Source organism: Natator depressus, chromosome 22 (assembly GCF_965152275.1).
Source record: "Natator depressus isolate rNatDep1 chromosome 22, rNatDep2.hap1, whole genome shotgun sequence".
Lineage (NCBI taxonomy): Eukaryota > Metazoa > Chordata > Testudines > Cheloniidae > Natator > Natator depressus.
In genome coordinates, this window is record NC_134255.1 from 13,651,914 (window position 1) to 13,664,772 (window position 12,859).

Below are 12,859 nucleotides of genomic sequence, written 5' to 3' on the forward strand. Positions count from 1 at the left end.
TCACCTTCCTTCCCACCTCCCCACTTTTACTCAGGCCTGGTCTGCACTCAAAAGTTACATTAGCATAAGTATGTCAGGCAGGCGTGTGAAGAAACCAAGCCTGACCGGCATAGCTAGGCCAACAAAACCCCAGTGTAGACACAGGTATGTGGATGGAAGAATGCTTCCATTGACATGGCTAGCTGTTCAGAGAGGTGGAGTTCCTACACAAGCAAACTCCTTCCGGTGACATAGGCTGCGTCTATGTTATGGGGCGATGCTGGTATAATCTCCATAGCATGGGCATTCCCTTAGTATCTGAAGGACGAGAAACCAATGTGAGCGTCTACATTCTGAAGAGAGAGCATCCCTTTGGGCGCTGCCCTCCACCACCTCCTGCTTTCAGGACACAACTGTGAATTATGCTCTTAGTGGGTTTGTAATGAGAAAGTGAGCAGATGGCTGGGGGTTGAATGTAAAGTGATTTCTCCATTGAAATAACCTGGAGCTTCAGCGGCTTTTGCTCTGCTGAACTACGCAAGCAGGGAACGGGAAAGGCAGCGACCACCACACCACAGTGGCTGCTGAGGCCACAATCCCACTGCATTGCTGGAGGATGGTCCATTGAGCCTACACACAGCAATTGTTTCCCGGAGTCATCAGCAGAACAAGACACCTGACTTCCGTGCACCTGCTGCACAAAACCGACTCCCTTCAGGGTCCCTCCATTCAGGGCTCTCCAGTGAGCCAGCAAGAATCCTGCCTCAATTATTGCCACTGGCAAATCCCTAATGGCGACCAATGGAAAAACTACTTGGAAAATCCCCCACCAAGCATGCCAGAACTACAGGCCAGCAGGGCACTGCAACACCTTACTCAGTTTAGGACAGGAAGTGAAGAAAAATTCTGTATCTAGTAGAAACTGCAGGGAGGTACAATGGCACCATGGGATGTTCTAATGAGCACAAGTGTATTATCCAAAAGAGGGAGTCTCCAGGTGGGGCACTTGCTTTGTGGGAAGAGTATCCAAATCACATTGGTTTCCTAGACGTCTCCCATCCAAGCCCTGACTCAGGCTGGCCCTGAGCAGAAGGGCAGAGTTACACCAGTTTAACTTAAGTTGCGATTTTAAACCATCTAGTTAAGCCAGTGCCAAAGGCCACGTGGACACTTATTAGGGTTTAAACCAGGATTCCTGCAGTTTAGCTGAAGTCAATTCAAACCATGTTTAAACAAAACCAAAATGCCCCCCTTACACTGAAATAAGACCTCCCCACACAGGGGTTTGCCCTGCTTTAACTGAAGTCGTGCTGATGTGCACGCTGACTGCCCCTCAGCCTGGGAAGGCCAGTCAGAGCTAGGCAGAGAACGGTAATCCTGCTTCGTGAAGGATCCTGAGATTCCAAAACGAAACCCGCAAATTTCAAAATCCTCCACAAGCCAGAATGATCGTTTTCCACCTAGCTCGATGGGAGCCCCAGCTCCATGACAGCATGCTGAGCTGGCTGTCCCAGAGCCAGGGATCTGGGCTGCAGAGAAGCCCTGAGCTGGGCTCTCAGCTCTTCCAGGCTCTTTGTCAGTCTGCCAGGCAGGCAGGTTTCAGCACAAACCAGAACCTTCCATGGCCCCAGATGCAGCTGGCAGAGGCCGTCTTTGCTGCACCCTCAGTACCAGGAGGCAGCTCCCCAGTAAGACAAGCTCCATAATACGCTGGTTAAGGCGATTACAGCTGTCCTGGGAGAGCAGCAGGTGCCCCCATTCGAGAGCTCAGCGTGGAGCAGGGAAGGTTATTCCAGGATTAGAAAGAGCACAGCACCTCCAAGGGAACTGATCACCACCAGAGCCCGTCTACCAGTCTGAGGGTGGGACAGAGCTTCCTATTTACCTGCACTTTACAGCCATGTTCCTGCCACATCCCAGTAGGATGGGGTCAGGCTGTCAAGCAACCAGAACCAACCCAAGCTAGACAACAGCAATCTGCAATGGACCTGCTAAAAACTACCCCCAACATGATGTTTGGCTCATGCCTTTCATCCAACAACAACAAACTTTTCAAGTGGGCCTCGCTTTGTCCGCCCCTGAAATGTGCCCAGCTATGGGAGGAAACGCAGCACTATTTGATTCCCCATAACACTGCGATATAATGGCTCAGGAAAGGAAGATGAGAACTGTGTCCTCCGCTGAAACGGCCAGGAGGATTAGTGGCTCGGGAGACCATAATTACCCATGCTGGAGGTTAGCCAAGACAGAGACCTCCTAACAAGCATGGTATGTCAACACCTCACTGATGAGGGTATTGCAAATACATCTAATGATGACTTGGAGGGCAGGAGGATTGTAGAGTTGTCTCCCAAATCTACAAACCGAAGTTTAGAACTGAGACCCCTTGGGATCCCAGGAGAGAAAAAGAGGCCAGCTAGCACAGCTTGGTCCCGTGGTAGAGACTTGCTTGCAAGTCGACAGTGATCCTTATGTTAAAGCAAGGAAAGGTTTCTGGGTCAACGGGAATGGCGGAGTAGTCCACGTGCAGGGAAGAAGGTTGGGGGAGCGCTGTATCCTATCTGATGAGACGGCGTGCGTGTGGAAAGCTATGGGAGGTACAGAGCAAAAGCAGACACTCCTATGCTGAAGCTGGGGATTCCAGCTGCACGAAGGTGGCTCTGTATCACTGGACATGCCACAGAGATACGGTAAGAGCTCAAGTGTCACCGGCACCCTAGATATTACAAGGATACGGTCACGAAAATCCCCAACTGCTTGGTCTCATCCCTGCCCTAGGGCATGCAAGAGCCACATTGACAGGGCCACGGCAGACACCACACACTTGCAACCTGACCTGGAACACAGGGCTTTTATTTATTTATTTTTATTATAAAAGCACTCACTTTGCACAGCCAGGAGCCCAGGCCCCAGTGTGGGGAAACCCCTGAGCAAGAACCCGAGGGGAGGACGAAGGCAGCACAAAGGTCCCTGAGTGTTGAGAAGGGAGCCCCCAGCTTACACCAGCTCCCCACCAGTGCATGGGGGAGCAGCAGCCGGCAAAGGGACAAATGGACCCTTCGGCTGTCCCCTGCTCAGATCAACAAGGTGACGGGGCAGTGTCAATGCAAATACTGATAAGGGATCTGTTTGAGCAAGCTAGAAAGTGGACACTCCGACATGTCTGAGACAGGGTCAGGGCGTCTTGTTCACCCGAGGGCAACGAGAAACTGGACAGAATGAGCCTGTTTAAGGCCAAACAGCATCTCAGGAGGTAAGCTAATCCACCTGCAGCTCCAAAGGAGTGGAGATTCTGGCTGAGCACGGGGCTCTCAGCAAGCACAGGGACTGAGTCTCTTAGCAGCAGGAGTCTGACCCATCTGCCAGGGACCTTTGGGGTGTGGGCGGGACACAGCCCAAACCTCTCCCCATGGGATGGAGGGCACTGAAGTCACAAAGCGTTTGTGCTGGGAGACTATTCCACATCTTCCTCCCAGCTCGAATCCCCTTTCCTGCCATGAGAATATCTAAGGCTGCTCCCAGCATCCACTGCCACCTTCCTTTCCCAGGCTGGTGGAAGGGAGCTCGATCCCTCTCACCCACTGGGCGCTGACCAGAGCTTTCCTCCATCAGGTCACCCAGCACAGCGCAGTTGCTCCTCAGTGACAGGAGGGCAAAGGGAGACAGCTGAGGCTGGGTGGGGACGTGCTCAGAACCTTCCCGCAGGCAGCACCAACTCCTCTGGGTTTATGATCAAGGACGAGGAGGGACCCCAGCGGGGTGATGGAGAGTGTTTGTGATTCCATCCCTGCCCTCCCAAGCAGGAGAGACACCTGAATTACTTGAAGCCAAAGTGCAGGGAGGCAGCGCTGGCACCTCACATAATCTGTATCCCCAGCTCCTCAGCTGTCTTCTGTAGGCGGTCCATGACGTTCTCCTCCGGCTCCCCGGCCAGGCCGCCGGGCACTGCTGTCTGCTCCTCTGAGGGTGCGTTGGCCATGACGTAGTACACCGTCTCGTTCTCCCCACGTTCGTTGGTCCTGTTCACCACACGGATGATGGGGCCGAGCGGGGCGCTGGACTCTCGGTCTGGCGAGGCCTCAGCTCTCGGGAAGGTGCTTTGCTGAGCTGGGTCAGGGTTGGCAGCAGCATAGGCCGGTGGTGGCAGCGGGGCCACCTGTGATTCCATGTCATTGGCCTCCTCCAGGGAGGCCTCTGCCGGTGGCTCCAGGATGATCCCCTGCAAGTTGCCCTCACCCTCTGTCAGCACCACGCACTCCGCCGTGCCATCCAGCAACTCGCCCTGCTTCTCCCGGTCCTTCAGCAGCTGCTCAGTCAGCTCCACGCTTTCGTAGCGCACTAGCTGCAGCCGCATGTAGCCGTCTTCGTGTTCCTTGTACCTGGGCAGGCCAGAGAGAGGGAGGGTTAGAACGGGGCTGGAAAGCAGATGCCTTGTGCAGTTACCGAGGGAGGACTGCCTGCTTGGAGTGCTGCCCAGCGTGCTAGCCCACCCAACGCCAGGCTAGGTGGCGATCAGTGGCAGTTGCTACCCGAAAGAGGTTATTTTGCAGCACTGATATTCCTATGGGGCAGACATCCCAGCACACAGCGCCCAGAGTGTTAACAGGCAGTGCAGTGGGGGAGGCGTTGTCAGGGAGGGTAAATCCTTTCATCCCCAGCCCCTAACAGTTAGCAGCCGCACGCCAGATAGAGGGTTTACATCTCCACTCAGGCCAGGTTTGGTTTCTTTGTCCTGTCCAGTTTCCATGGGCAAATTTGAGAGCCCTCCTTTGCTTCCTCACCCTTTTAAGCCCTGGAACATCTGGGGGAGACTGCGGTTTGCTGGAGATTACACCGGATAAGGCATCCTCAAAACCTGACCGGGCTTAGACTGGGGTGACTCTCTCAGGCTGAAGAGAGCTGGATCTGGCTGCAGCCTGAGCCTGCGAATTCCACAAGCATCCCAGTAGATCCAGCCGCATTAGTGTGACTGCTGCCCAGCAGCCCTTGTCTCTGATCTGCCACTGGAGGCTGCTATCTAGGTACTGATACGGCACCCATCACCAGAGTATCAGAGAACCCAGGAGCAACGTCCTCCACCCCCGCGTGACTGTCCCCTACTGCCCCCTGTGGCTTGAGAGAGGTAGTGAGCTTTGCACACAGGAGGGGCTGGAGGTCCAGTACCTGAAGCGAGGATGGCCCGAGGGCCACTTGAACTGGTGTTTCTTCCTTAGGTGCACGGTGAGGTTGTTCCCACGCGTGAAGCATTTGTCACAGATGTGGCACTTGTACCGGGGTTCTGAGTCACCCTGGGGAGGGAGCGAGAAGAAAGGAAGGATGTAAATGTCATGGGATTCAAACCCAAGCTGCCTTGTGGGAAGCCAGGCTTTCCAAGAGAAACAAACATCCTACAAGTTCTATAGCAAGCATCATTATGGCAAAGGAGTGGGGGACTGGTAACACTTCTGATGGGCTTGGCATTTCCAATCCATGGGATGGAGGGAATCTCATTACCTAGGAGATCCTGTGCCCCGGCTGCTAGTTGTTTGGGACTGCTTTGCAAAGCGGCCACAGAATCATAGAAATGTCAGACGGGAAGGGACCTCAGTAGGTCATTTAGTCCTGTCCCCTGCACCGAGGCAGGGCTAAGTACTGGAGCCATACCCATGTCTGTAGAAATACAGGTATTAAAATGCTTGCCCCATGCCAGAGAGTAGCAGCAGAACACACGCAGTCAGCCATGCAGGGAGGAACAGGGGCAGGCGGACCCCAACCAGTGCTCCCAAGGGATTGGCCAGAAGGAGATACAAACTCACGGCTCACAAAATTAGCACAATTGCTAGGTTAGTGGATAGTGGCCAAGAATGGAGAACTCCCACTCAAACCCCATAAGCCACCATTTATAGCCACAGGAAAAAGCAGGCAAGATTCTAGGCAAACATGTTAACACACCACATAGCCTGAATTACTGGGTGTGTATGCCCAGTTCTGGTCAGTGTTCTCTGCGTCTTTAGTGTCTTCAATGCAGGGACCTGCTACTTGCTTGCCAGGGCTCACCTACTGTTCAGTACATCTTTGCTACTTCTGACCTTAGTATCTACAAATCTAAGGAACTGCTGCTCTTCCTGCCCTCGACCCTGCACTGGAAGGGGGAGCAACTCCCTGTTCCCAGCCAGAGAGCAGAGATCAAAAGAGACCAGACAGCCAGAAGGAAAGTCATGAGAGACCCACCCTCCCCAGATAACTTGTGTTGTCTCATCCGAACCCGTTTAGCCATCAGCACTGCAGCAGGTGGAGAGAGGAACAGGAAGGACAGAAGAGTCAATTCCTCCCTGAGCTGATGGATACCAAGTGTGACCATGGATTGTTCATGGGTGGGTGAGGAAAATGAAGCTGAAATTTCCATTAGGGTTTTATGATCACCTCGAGGGCTAGGGCGGGTTTGAGAGGAAGAATGGTCTGGTGGAAGTCAGGAGATGTGGATTCAAATCCCAGCTCTGCCAGACTCCCTGTATGACCTTGGACAAGTAATTTGGTCTCTCTGTGCCTTACTCCCCCCATCTGTCTAGCGGGGAGGACAGCATTCCCTTCCTCTCAGTTTTTATCTTTATCTAGATTGCAAGCTCTTCAGTGTAGGACTCATCTCTCACGACGTGTATGTGCAGCACCTAGCACACTGGACCGCGACCTTGCTTGGAGCTTCTCAACATTATTGCAATATAAACAGTGGGAACAGTAGCAGATCCCCTGGTTCCCTCCCCACCTCGTGGACTTTCCTGTAGTGCAGTTTGATGGAGCAGAGGGAGCGCGCAGTGAAGCTGCAGGCTTCGAACTCGCAGCGATAGGCTGGCTCTTTGCTGTGAGTGTCCAGGTGCTTCCTCAAGTCAATGAGATTTTTACAGCTGAAAGGAAAGAACGTGGGAATGAAGCCAAATGCGTGAGAGACCCCTACCCCATTCTCCTTCCCGGCCCATCAGTGCTTCTCTCCCAGTCCCTGACAGCCCAGCTGCCCTCCCTTCACCCCACACAGACTCAGGCCCCACCTCTGAACCCCAGACCCACTCCCCCCTAGGTAAGTACAATCACAGGGACCCCACCTGTAGTCGCAGTAGTCACACTTGAAAGGCCGCTCCTCGCTGTGCCGGAAGCGGATGTGGTTGCGCAGGGAGGAGGGTAGTGGGCAGGTCATGTCGCACAAGGGGCACTTGTAGTGGTTTACTGCTCGAGAAAAACGAGAGGGAAGCCCATCACCATGGAGTGGGGAGAGGGAATGCACTTGCCAGAGCGACGCCTGGAAGAGCGAGAAGGGCCTTTACTCACCATGGTTCCTCATGTGATCACGCAGCAGCCTCTCTGTAGCAAACCTCTTGGAGCAGTGGGAGCACTGAAACCTCTGCTCTGTAACAGTGGGGAAAGGTGGGGGGAGAGAGAAGAGAGTGCACAAAGGGGGAGGGGAAAGGACAGAAAGAACAAAGCAGAGAGAATATAGCACAGATAGCAACACACAGGAGGAAGAGAATTAGTTGTATCAGAGCCAGGTGCCCTTTCGCCTCATTCACAGCCACTGTGGGCGCTGCCCCTGGCTAGAGAGCCAGTGTCTTGCCTTCCAGTGAACACAGTCCTCCCAGTGCTACCACTGCATGACTCAGGAAGCAACCCCAGAACCAATTCTACTGCCTTCAAGGACGGTCACAAAACAAGTCTAACCAGGAATGAGATGCATGGGAGCTGGGGACATACAGGGAGAGCTGGAAATGTAGACAGGGCCCCTGCAGGGAGCTATGGGTAGACCAGCAACGCCTTTCACTTTTAGCTACAGGCCCAGCCTGAAGTGGAGAATGCACAGCACAGTACTGACTCCAGCACCCAGTATGGCACAAAAGAGCTCAAGGAGATTTTAAATGAATGTAGCACTGGCAGAAGGGCCTGCCTGCCAGCCCGAGACTTTAGTCCCATGTCCACAGAGCAAGAATGGCACTGGATACTGCAAGACAAACCTCTCCCGTGCTGCCCCACCCTTGCCTGAGAGGGGAATTCAGTCTCAATGGCCTATTCAAGCTGCTGGTCTCTCTGGTGAGCCTGAGAGCCAATCAGTGCCACCATTCACAGTGGTCGTGCCCTGCTAATGCCTTGCTCCTAGAACAGAGATAGCTGCTGACAAATCAAATGACCCAGCTAGAAGCAACAGGGTAGATCAGGGACAATCCCACCCCCCCTCAGGCACTTACGATCCAGGGCGGTCTGCCGGCGGATGTGGTCAAAGAACTTGGTGTTGTTGGAAAACATCCCGCCACAGGTAGGACAAGCCACTACCTTCTCCTGCGTGTGGCTGCGCAGGTGTTCCCGCAGCTTACAGCGTCCTTTGAAGGTGCAGTCACAGTCTGAGCATAAGAGGCAGAGACATTGGTTAGCTCCTTGGCAAAGGACCGGACAGCTCCGAGAAACTTTCAGTAGCACAGGCAGAGGAAAATGCCTTGGACTCAACAGCCCCAAACCACGCAGAAGCTTTCAACTTGCTGTTCTGCTGGGTGGGAGGTTAATGCTGCCCCCAGTGGAGAGCCAGGCCAAGCATGCTGCAGATATGTAGAAGACTGGATACAGGCCTACAGACAGCATAGATCTGTCATTCCACGGGACACATGAGCAGCTGAGATGATCACGTCCACATGAAAGACAGCAGTTATTGTTACAGTTAAACCAGCACTTCCCCCTTGCTGTTCTGTTCAGAGGCCTTGATACCGTCTATTAAATGCCTCAACTGGAATCACCGGGTATTGAGTCCACCCATGGTGGGCAGGTTCCAGTCAGTTCTCTGACTGGGGTTGGGAAGTTCTTGGGCAGTTTTACACTCCAGGGACTGAGAACCCCTTAGCAAAGGAAGGAGGGAAGTCTAAATCAAAAGGGCTGGGGACTAAGAAGCAAGAGTCCCAGGTTATATTCCTCACTCTTACGTTGACATACCGTGGGCAATCCAGCAAGTTGACACTGTATTTTGGTTTCTGGAGCCAACCAGTGGGGAAATGGAGAGCCCTTTGAGAGCCTCAGTGGAAAGGAGCTACCGAAGTGCAAAGCTTTGTCGTTTGTCAGCTGCTCCCCAGCCTCGCCCCAGGAGAGCTTTCAAGTTCTCACATGTGCAGGGACTGTGTTTTGTTCCATGTTTGTACAGCACCAAGCACAACGAGGTTCTGGTCCATGACCGGGGTTCTTAAGTGCTACTGTAACATAAATAAAATCAAATACCTTTCCAGCCACAAAAGACCACATGGTTCTCCTTCCCAGCTGCCTTGTATTCTGAACAGAAGCTGTGATCCTCCACATGCCGGTAGAACCATTCAGGGTTATCAAAAGATCTCTGTTGCGGGGAGACAAAGACACAAGAATATTGGTCAGCACATGCATACTAGCAGTTCTGATACAGCTCAACTTTGACAGAGCTTCTTCCCTCCTCTCTCTTGGGGAAAACACAGAAAAGCACAATCCAGGATCCAAAATGGTTGCAGTGCTCGTAATGCTGAGACTATCTCCCTACCCTAGAATAGAGATTTTGTTGGCTTGGACCACGTAAGGCCCTGTCTGTGCCCCCACTTGAACTGGGCTGAGTTCTCAAGGGTTACACCAGATTGAATGCTCGGGAACTGGGAGATTTGCTGACACTGTGTGAGACTAAGCCCCCCTTTTCTCCTACTCCCACCTGACTGCACACCTATAGACAGGATTTAGGAGGGTTGATCCCCTCCCTGTTGTTCTCACCTCACAGTACTCCCACAGACACAAGAAGTTTTCCTGGATCTCAGGGATGATGTTGCGGCTCTGGAAGTCCAGCTGACAGTGGGTCACATCTGACTGGCTCTGCAAGGCCTGCAGCCCCCACTGTTTCAGCTTAGTGTGGTAACAGTGGAAGTAAACATGGCGGACCAGGTCTACAGAGCTCTCTGGGGAGCAGAAGCCACATTCCTGCCACAGACAGGTGTATTCTTCTGCAACATAAACAGGAAACACATTCATTTTCTACAGATTTGTCAGTAACTATCTCCCTGTTAAAGCTTAAGTCCCCATGAGCAAGAGAAGATGTAAGCTTTCTTCACAGCTTTCCTTCCCTGCAACTGGTGGGACCACCTACTTATGGTGAGAAGAGAACTCTCATCTTCCTACTTGTTCAGTTCTGGACTCTGTTCTACAAGGCTAAGCCTCTGGCTTATGATCCACTACAAAGGCAGCCAATACCTTGCACTCAAGACAGTCAATATAAACATCAACTATTTACAAAAATAAAAATAAATCTCCTTAGCTCTGTTAATAGCTCAGTGTTCACAGATCCCAATCCAGTAATCAGAATGTTAGACTATGTATCACCCTTTAAAAATATATATTAGTTAACACTGCTAAGCATCTCACTGAAAAGCCCAGCATAGATTTAACTGAAGTCACATAATGAAAAGGATTACGATTTAAGGGTTTATAGGTTAATTGACAGCAGAGCGCACTAGATCCGCTGGAAAGTTTATTTTCTTACCAGAATGCAGAACGCGTTATCTCCAGTGGACACTATGCCATCACTCTCACTAGGAAATTCACTATTGAAATTTCTCCATGTCTACCGGGGTGGTTCAGAATAATGAAGGGAGCTTAATGACCCACCTTATGGCTCTTCCAACCCAAGAGTCCAATTTTAGTTATAGTTTTTAATTGCACTCAGGGTCCCTTACCAAGAGGGTTCATCTCATCCCTATGTTCCCCACGAAGATGCAGCTGCAAATGCTCCGACACATGATCACAAAACTCCTCCATCTTAGAGGCCACATAGGTGCACATCTCCCACTCACACTGGAGCACCAGCTTTTCCTTATTGCCGGCCTTCCCAGGAGGCATGGTCCGACCTTTAGGCACTGAGAGATGGTGTTACAAAGACAGGAAATGTTTGGCACGCCATTCAGTCACCCAGAAAACCACCACCACCAAAAAAGATGCCCTCTACAAAGCCGTGGGGGTTCCTAGATGCAGCGTGGGCCATGGCACAATGGGGACAGAACTGTGACTGCGGTCAGCTCAGAGGGGCAACACAGCACAAGGTTGTATTTTGCAGATCCAGCCCCTGCCCCCGGGAGTCTCGGGGGTGGGGTTGTGACAATCTACATCTGGAATAAGATGCAGGCAGGAGCGCCAGGAAAATCCAGAGACAGGAGACACCAGCGTCCCCCAGCAACACCCTCCTCCCCCGCGGGCCGCCAGGAGCCCGCCGCCGGCCCCGGAGCGCAGGGGGCGCCGTGTGGACGCAAACCCTGCGGTCCAGCGCCGCCGCCCGGGTCACAGCGCAGGGGCTGCCCCCGCCGCAGGGGGCAATGGCCGGATCGGACCCAGGGGGCCCGGCTCCCCCAGCCCCAGGAGGGGAGGGGGGCTGGGGACAGCGGGTCCCGAGACCGGGGCACCTGCCGCGGGCAGCCACGAGAGCGGGGGGCCGGGCCCCGCTTCGGCCAGGCCTGTCCGCGGGAGGGGGCGGGGAAGGACCCGACCCCTGGTTACCGGCGGCTCCTCGCGCCGGCAACTGCCGGCTTCCCCGCTCCGGGCCCGCCGGGGGGCGGGCGCAGCAACCGCGAGGCCGGCCGCCTCCGCAGCCAATGGCAGCGCCTCCTCCCAGCCCGCCAGCCAATCCGAGCGAGGGGCGGCCGCGCGGAGAGTCGGGCGGAAAGGCCTCGGCCGGAAACGCCCCCCGCCAGGCCGGGACACTAAGGTTCCGGCTGCCGGTCTACACGGAAGTGCCCGAGACTGGCTCCGGAAGCGGAAATAAGCAATGGAGGCCCTTTCGGGAGGGGGAGAGGCTGAAAACGTTTACGTCTCCGTTTTGACCTTTGACCCCGGCAGAGGTCGGAAAACTCAGTGGCTCCGACCACTTCTCATTTGACCTTTCAACTCTGACCCACTACAGCCTGTCCGTGACCTTCTGACCCCTGTGGGCCAGGAACTGTCCGTGAGCCCGGCCGCTTGACCCCTGGCCCATGCGCATCAGGGTAGGTGGAGTCAGGCATCTCGGTGACCTCTTGACCTTTGACCTTCTGAACTCTGGCTTCAGAGGCCCTTTGACCTTCCCAGCAGCCAGGGTCAGGGCTGTGAGAGCAGTCGCCAGAGGCAGAGGACACCAACCCTGTCAAGTGGCTGGGGGTGAGAATCAACCACCAGTTGCCACTTCTCCTGCAGCACCGAGCCCCATCACCCCTGCCGGCACGAGGAACAACCCCTGCGGGGTCCTCCCACCGGATCTGTCTCTGACCCCAATATAAACTCACATCAGTGAGCCACTGTGCCAGTGACCCCTCAGCCATTCTAGGCCTATGGTACTAGGGCTGTCACTGCTGCAAAACGCTCTGCACACCACATTAACATTCCTACACTAATAAACACAAAACCTGCACTCACTGCAAACACACACAAAACTCATCACTTAATGAAACATCCGACGAAGGGAGCTGTAGCTCACGAAAGCTTATGCTCTAATAAATTTGTTAGTCTCTAAGGTGCTACAAGTCCTCCTGTTCTATATGGAGATACAGACTAACATGGCTGCTACTCTGAAACATGCATATCTAGTTAGGAGCAAAACGCTTGAAGAAAGAGGTGGAAAAACTGGAGAGAGTCCAGAGGAGAGCAACTAAAATGACAGAACGTTTAGAAAACCTGACCTCTGAGGAAAAGTTAAAAAGTCTGGGCATGTTGAGTTTTGAGAAAAGAAGACTGAGGGAGGCTCAAATAACAGTCTTCAACTAAGTAAAGGGTTGTTACAAAGAGGATGATGATCAATTGATCTTCATGTCCACTAAAGGTAGGACAAAAATTAATGGGCTTAATCTGCAGCAAGATGGATTAACGTTACATATTAAGAAAATTTTTCTAACTATAAGGATAGTTA

At 53.2% G+C, this 12,859-nt stretch overlaps 1 protein-coding gene across 1 annotated transcript; it reads right to left on the reverse strand.

Moving 5' to 3' along the window:
* Positions 1–2,950: 2,950 nt before the first annotated feature.
* Positions 2,951–11,569, reverse strand: HINFP (histone H4 transcription factor). The gene is made up of 10 exons (XM_074936632.1): positions 11,479–11,569; positions 10,665–10,844; positions 9,709–9,935; positions 9,199–9,310; positions 8,187–8,339; positions 7,279–7,356; positions 7,056–7,176; positions 6,722–6,860; positions 5,143–5,267; positions 2,951–4,358 (listed from the first exon to the last, which is right to left on the reverse strand). The coding sequence occupies exons 2-10, from the start codon at positions 10,825–10,827 to the stop codon at positions 3,836–3,838; spliced, it is 1,641 nt and encodes a 546-aa protein (XP_074792733.1). The 5' UTR covers positions 10,828–10,844; positions 11,479–11,569; the 3' UTR covers positions 2,951–3,835.
* Positions 11,570–12,859: the final 1,290 nt, after the last annotated feature.

Bases quoted from the DNA above. Each gene is read 5' to 3' on its own strand.
- HINFP (XM_074936632.1), bottom strand. From the start codon at position 10,827: ATGCCTCCTGGGAAGGCCGGCAATAAGGAAAAGCTGGTGCTCCAGTGT. The intron at 9,936-10,664 runs GTAAGGGACCCT...TTTATGTTGCAG, and splicing joins GGATGAGATGAACCCTCTTG to AAGAATACACCTGTCTGTGG. The intron at 5,268-6,721 runs GTGGGGAGGGAA...CTCCCTCCCCAG, and splicing joins ACTACAGGAAAGTCCACGAG to GGTGACTCAGAACCCCGGTA.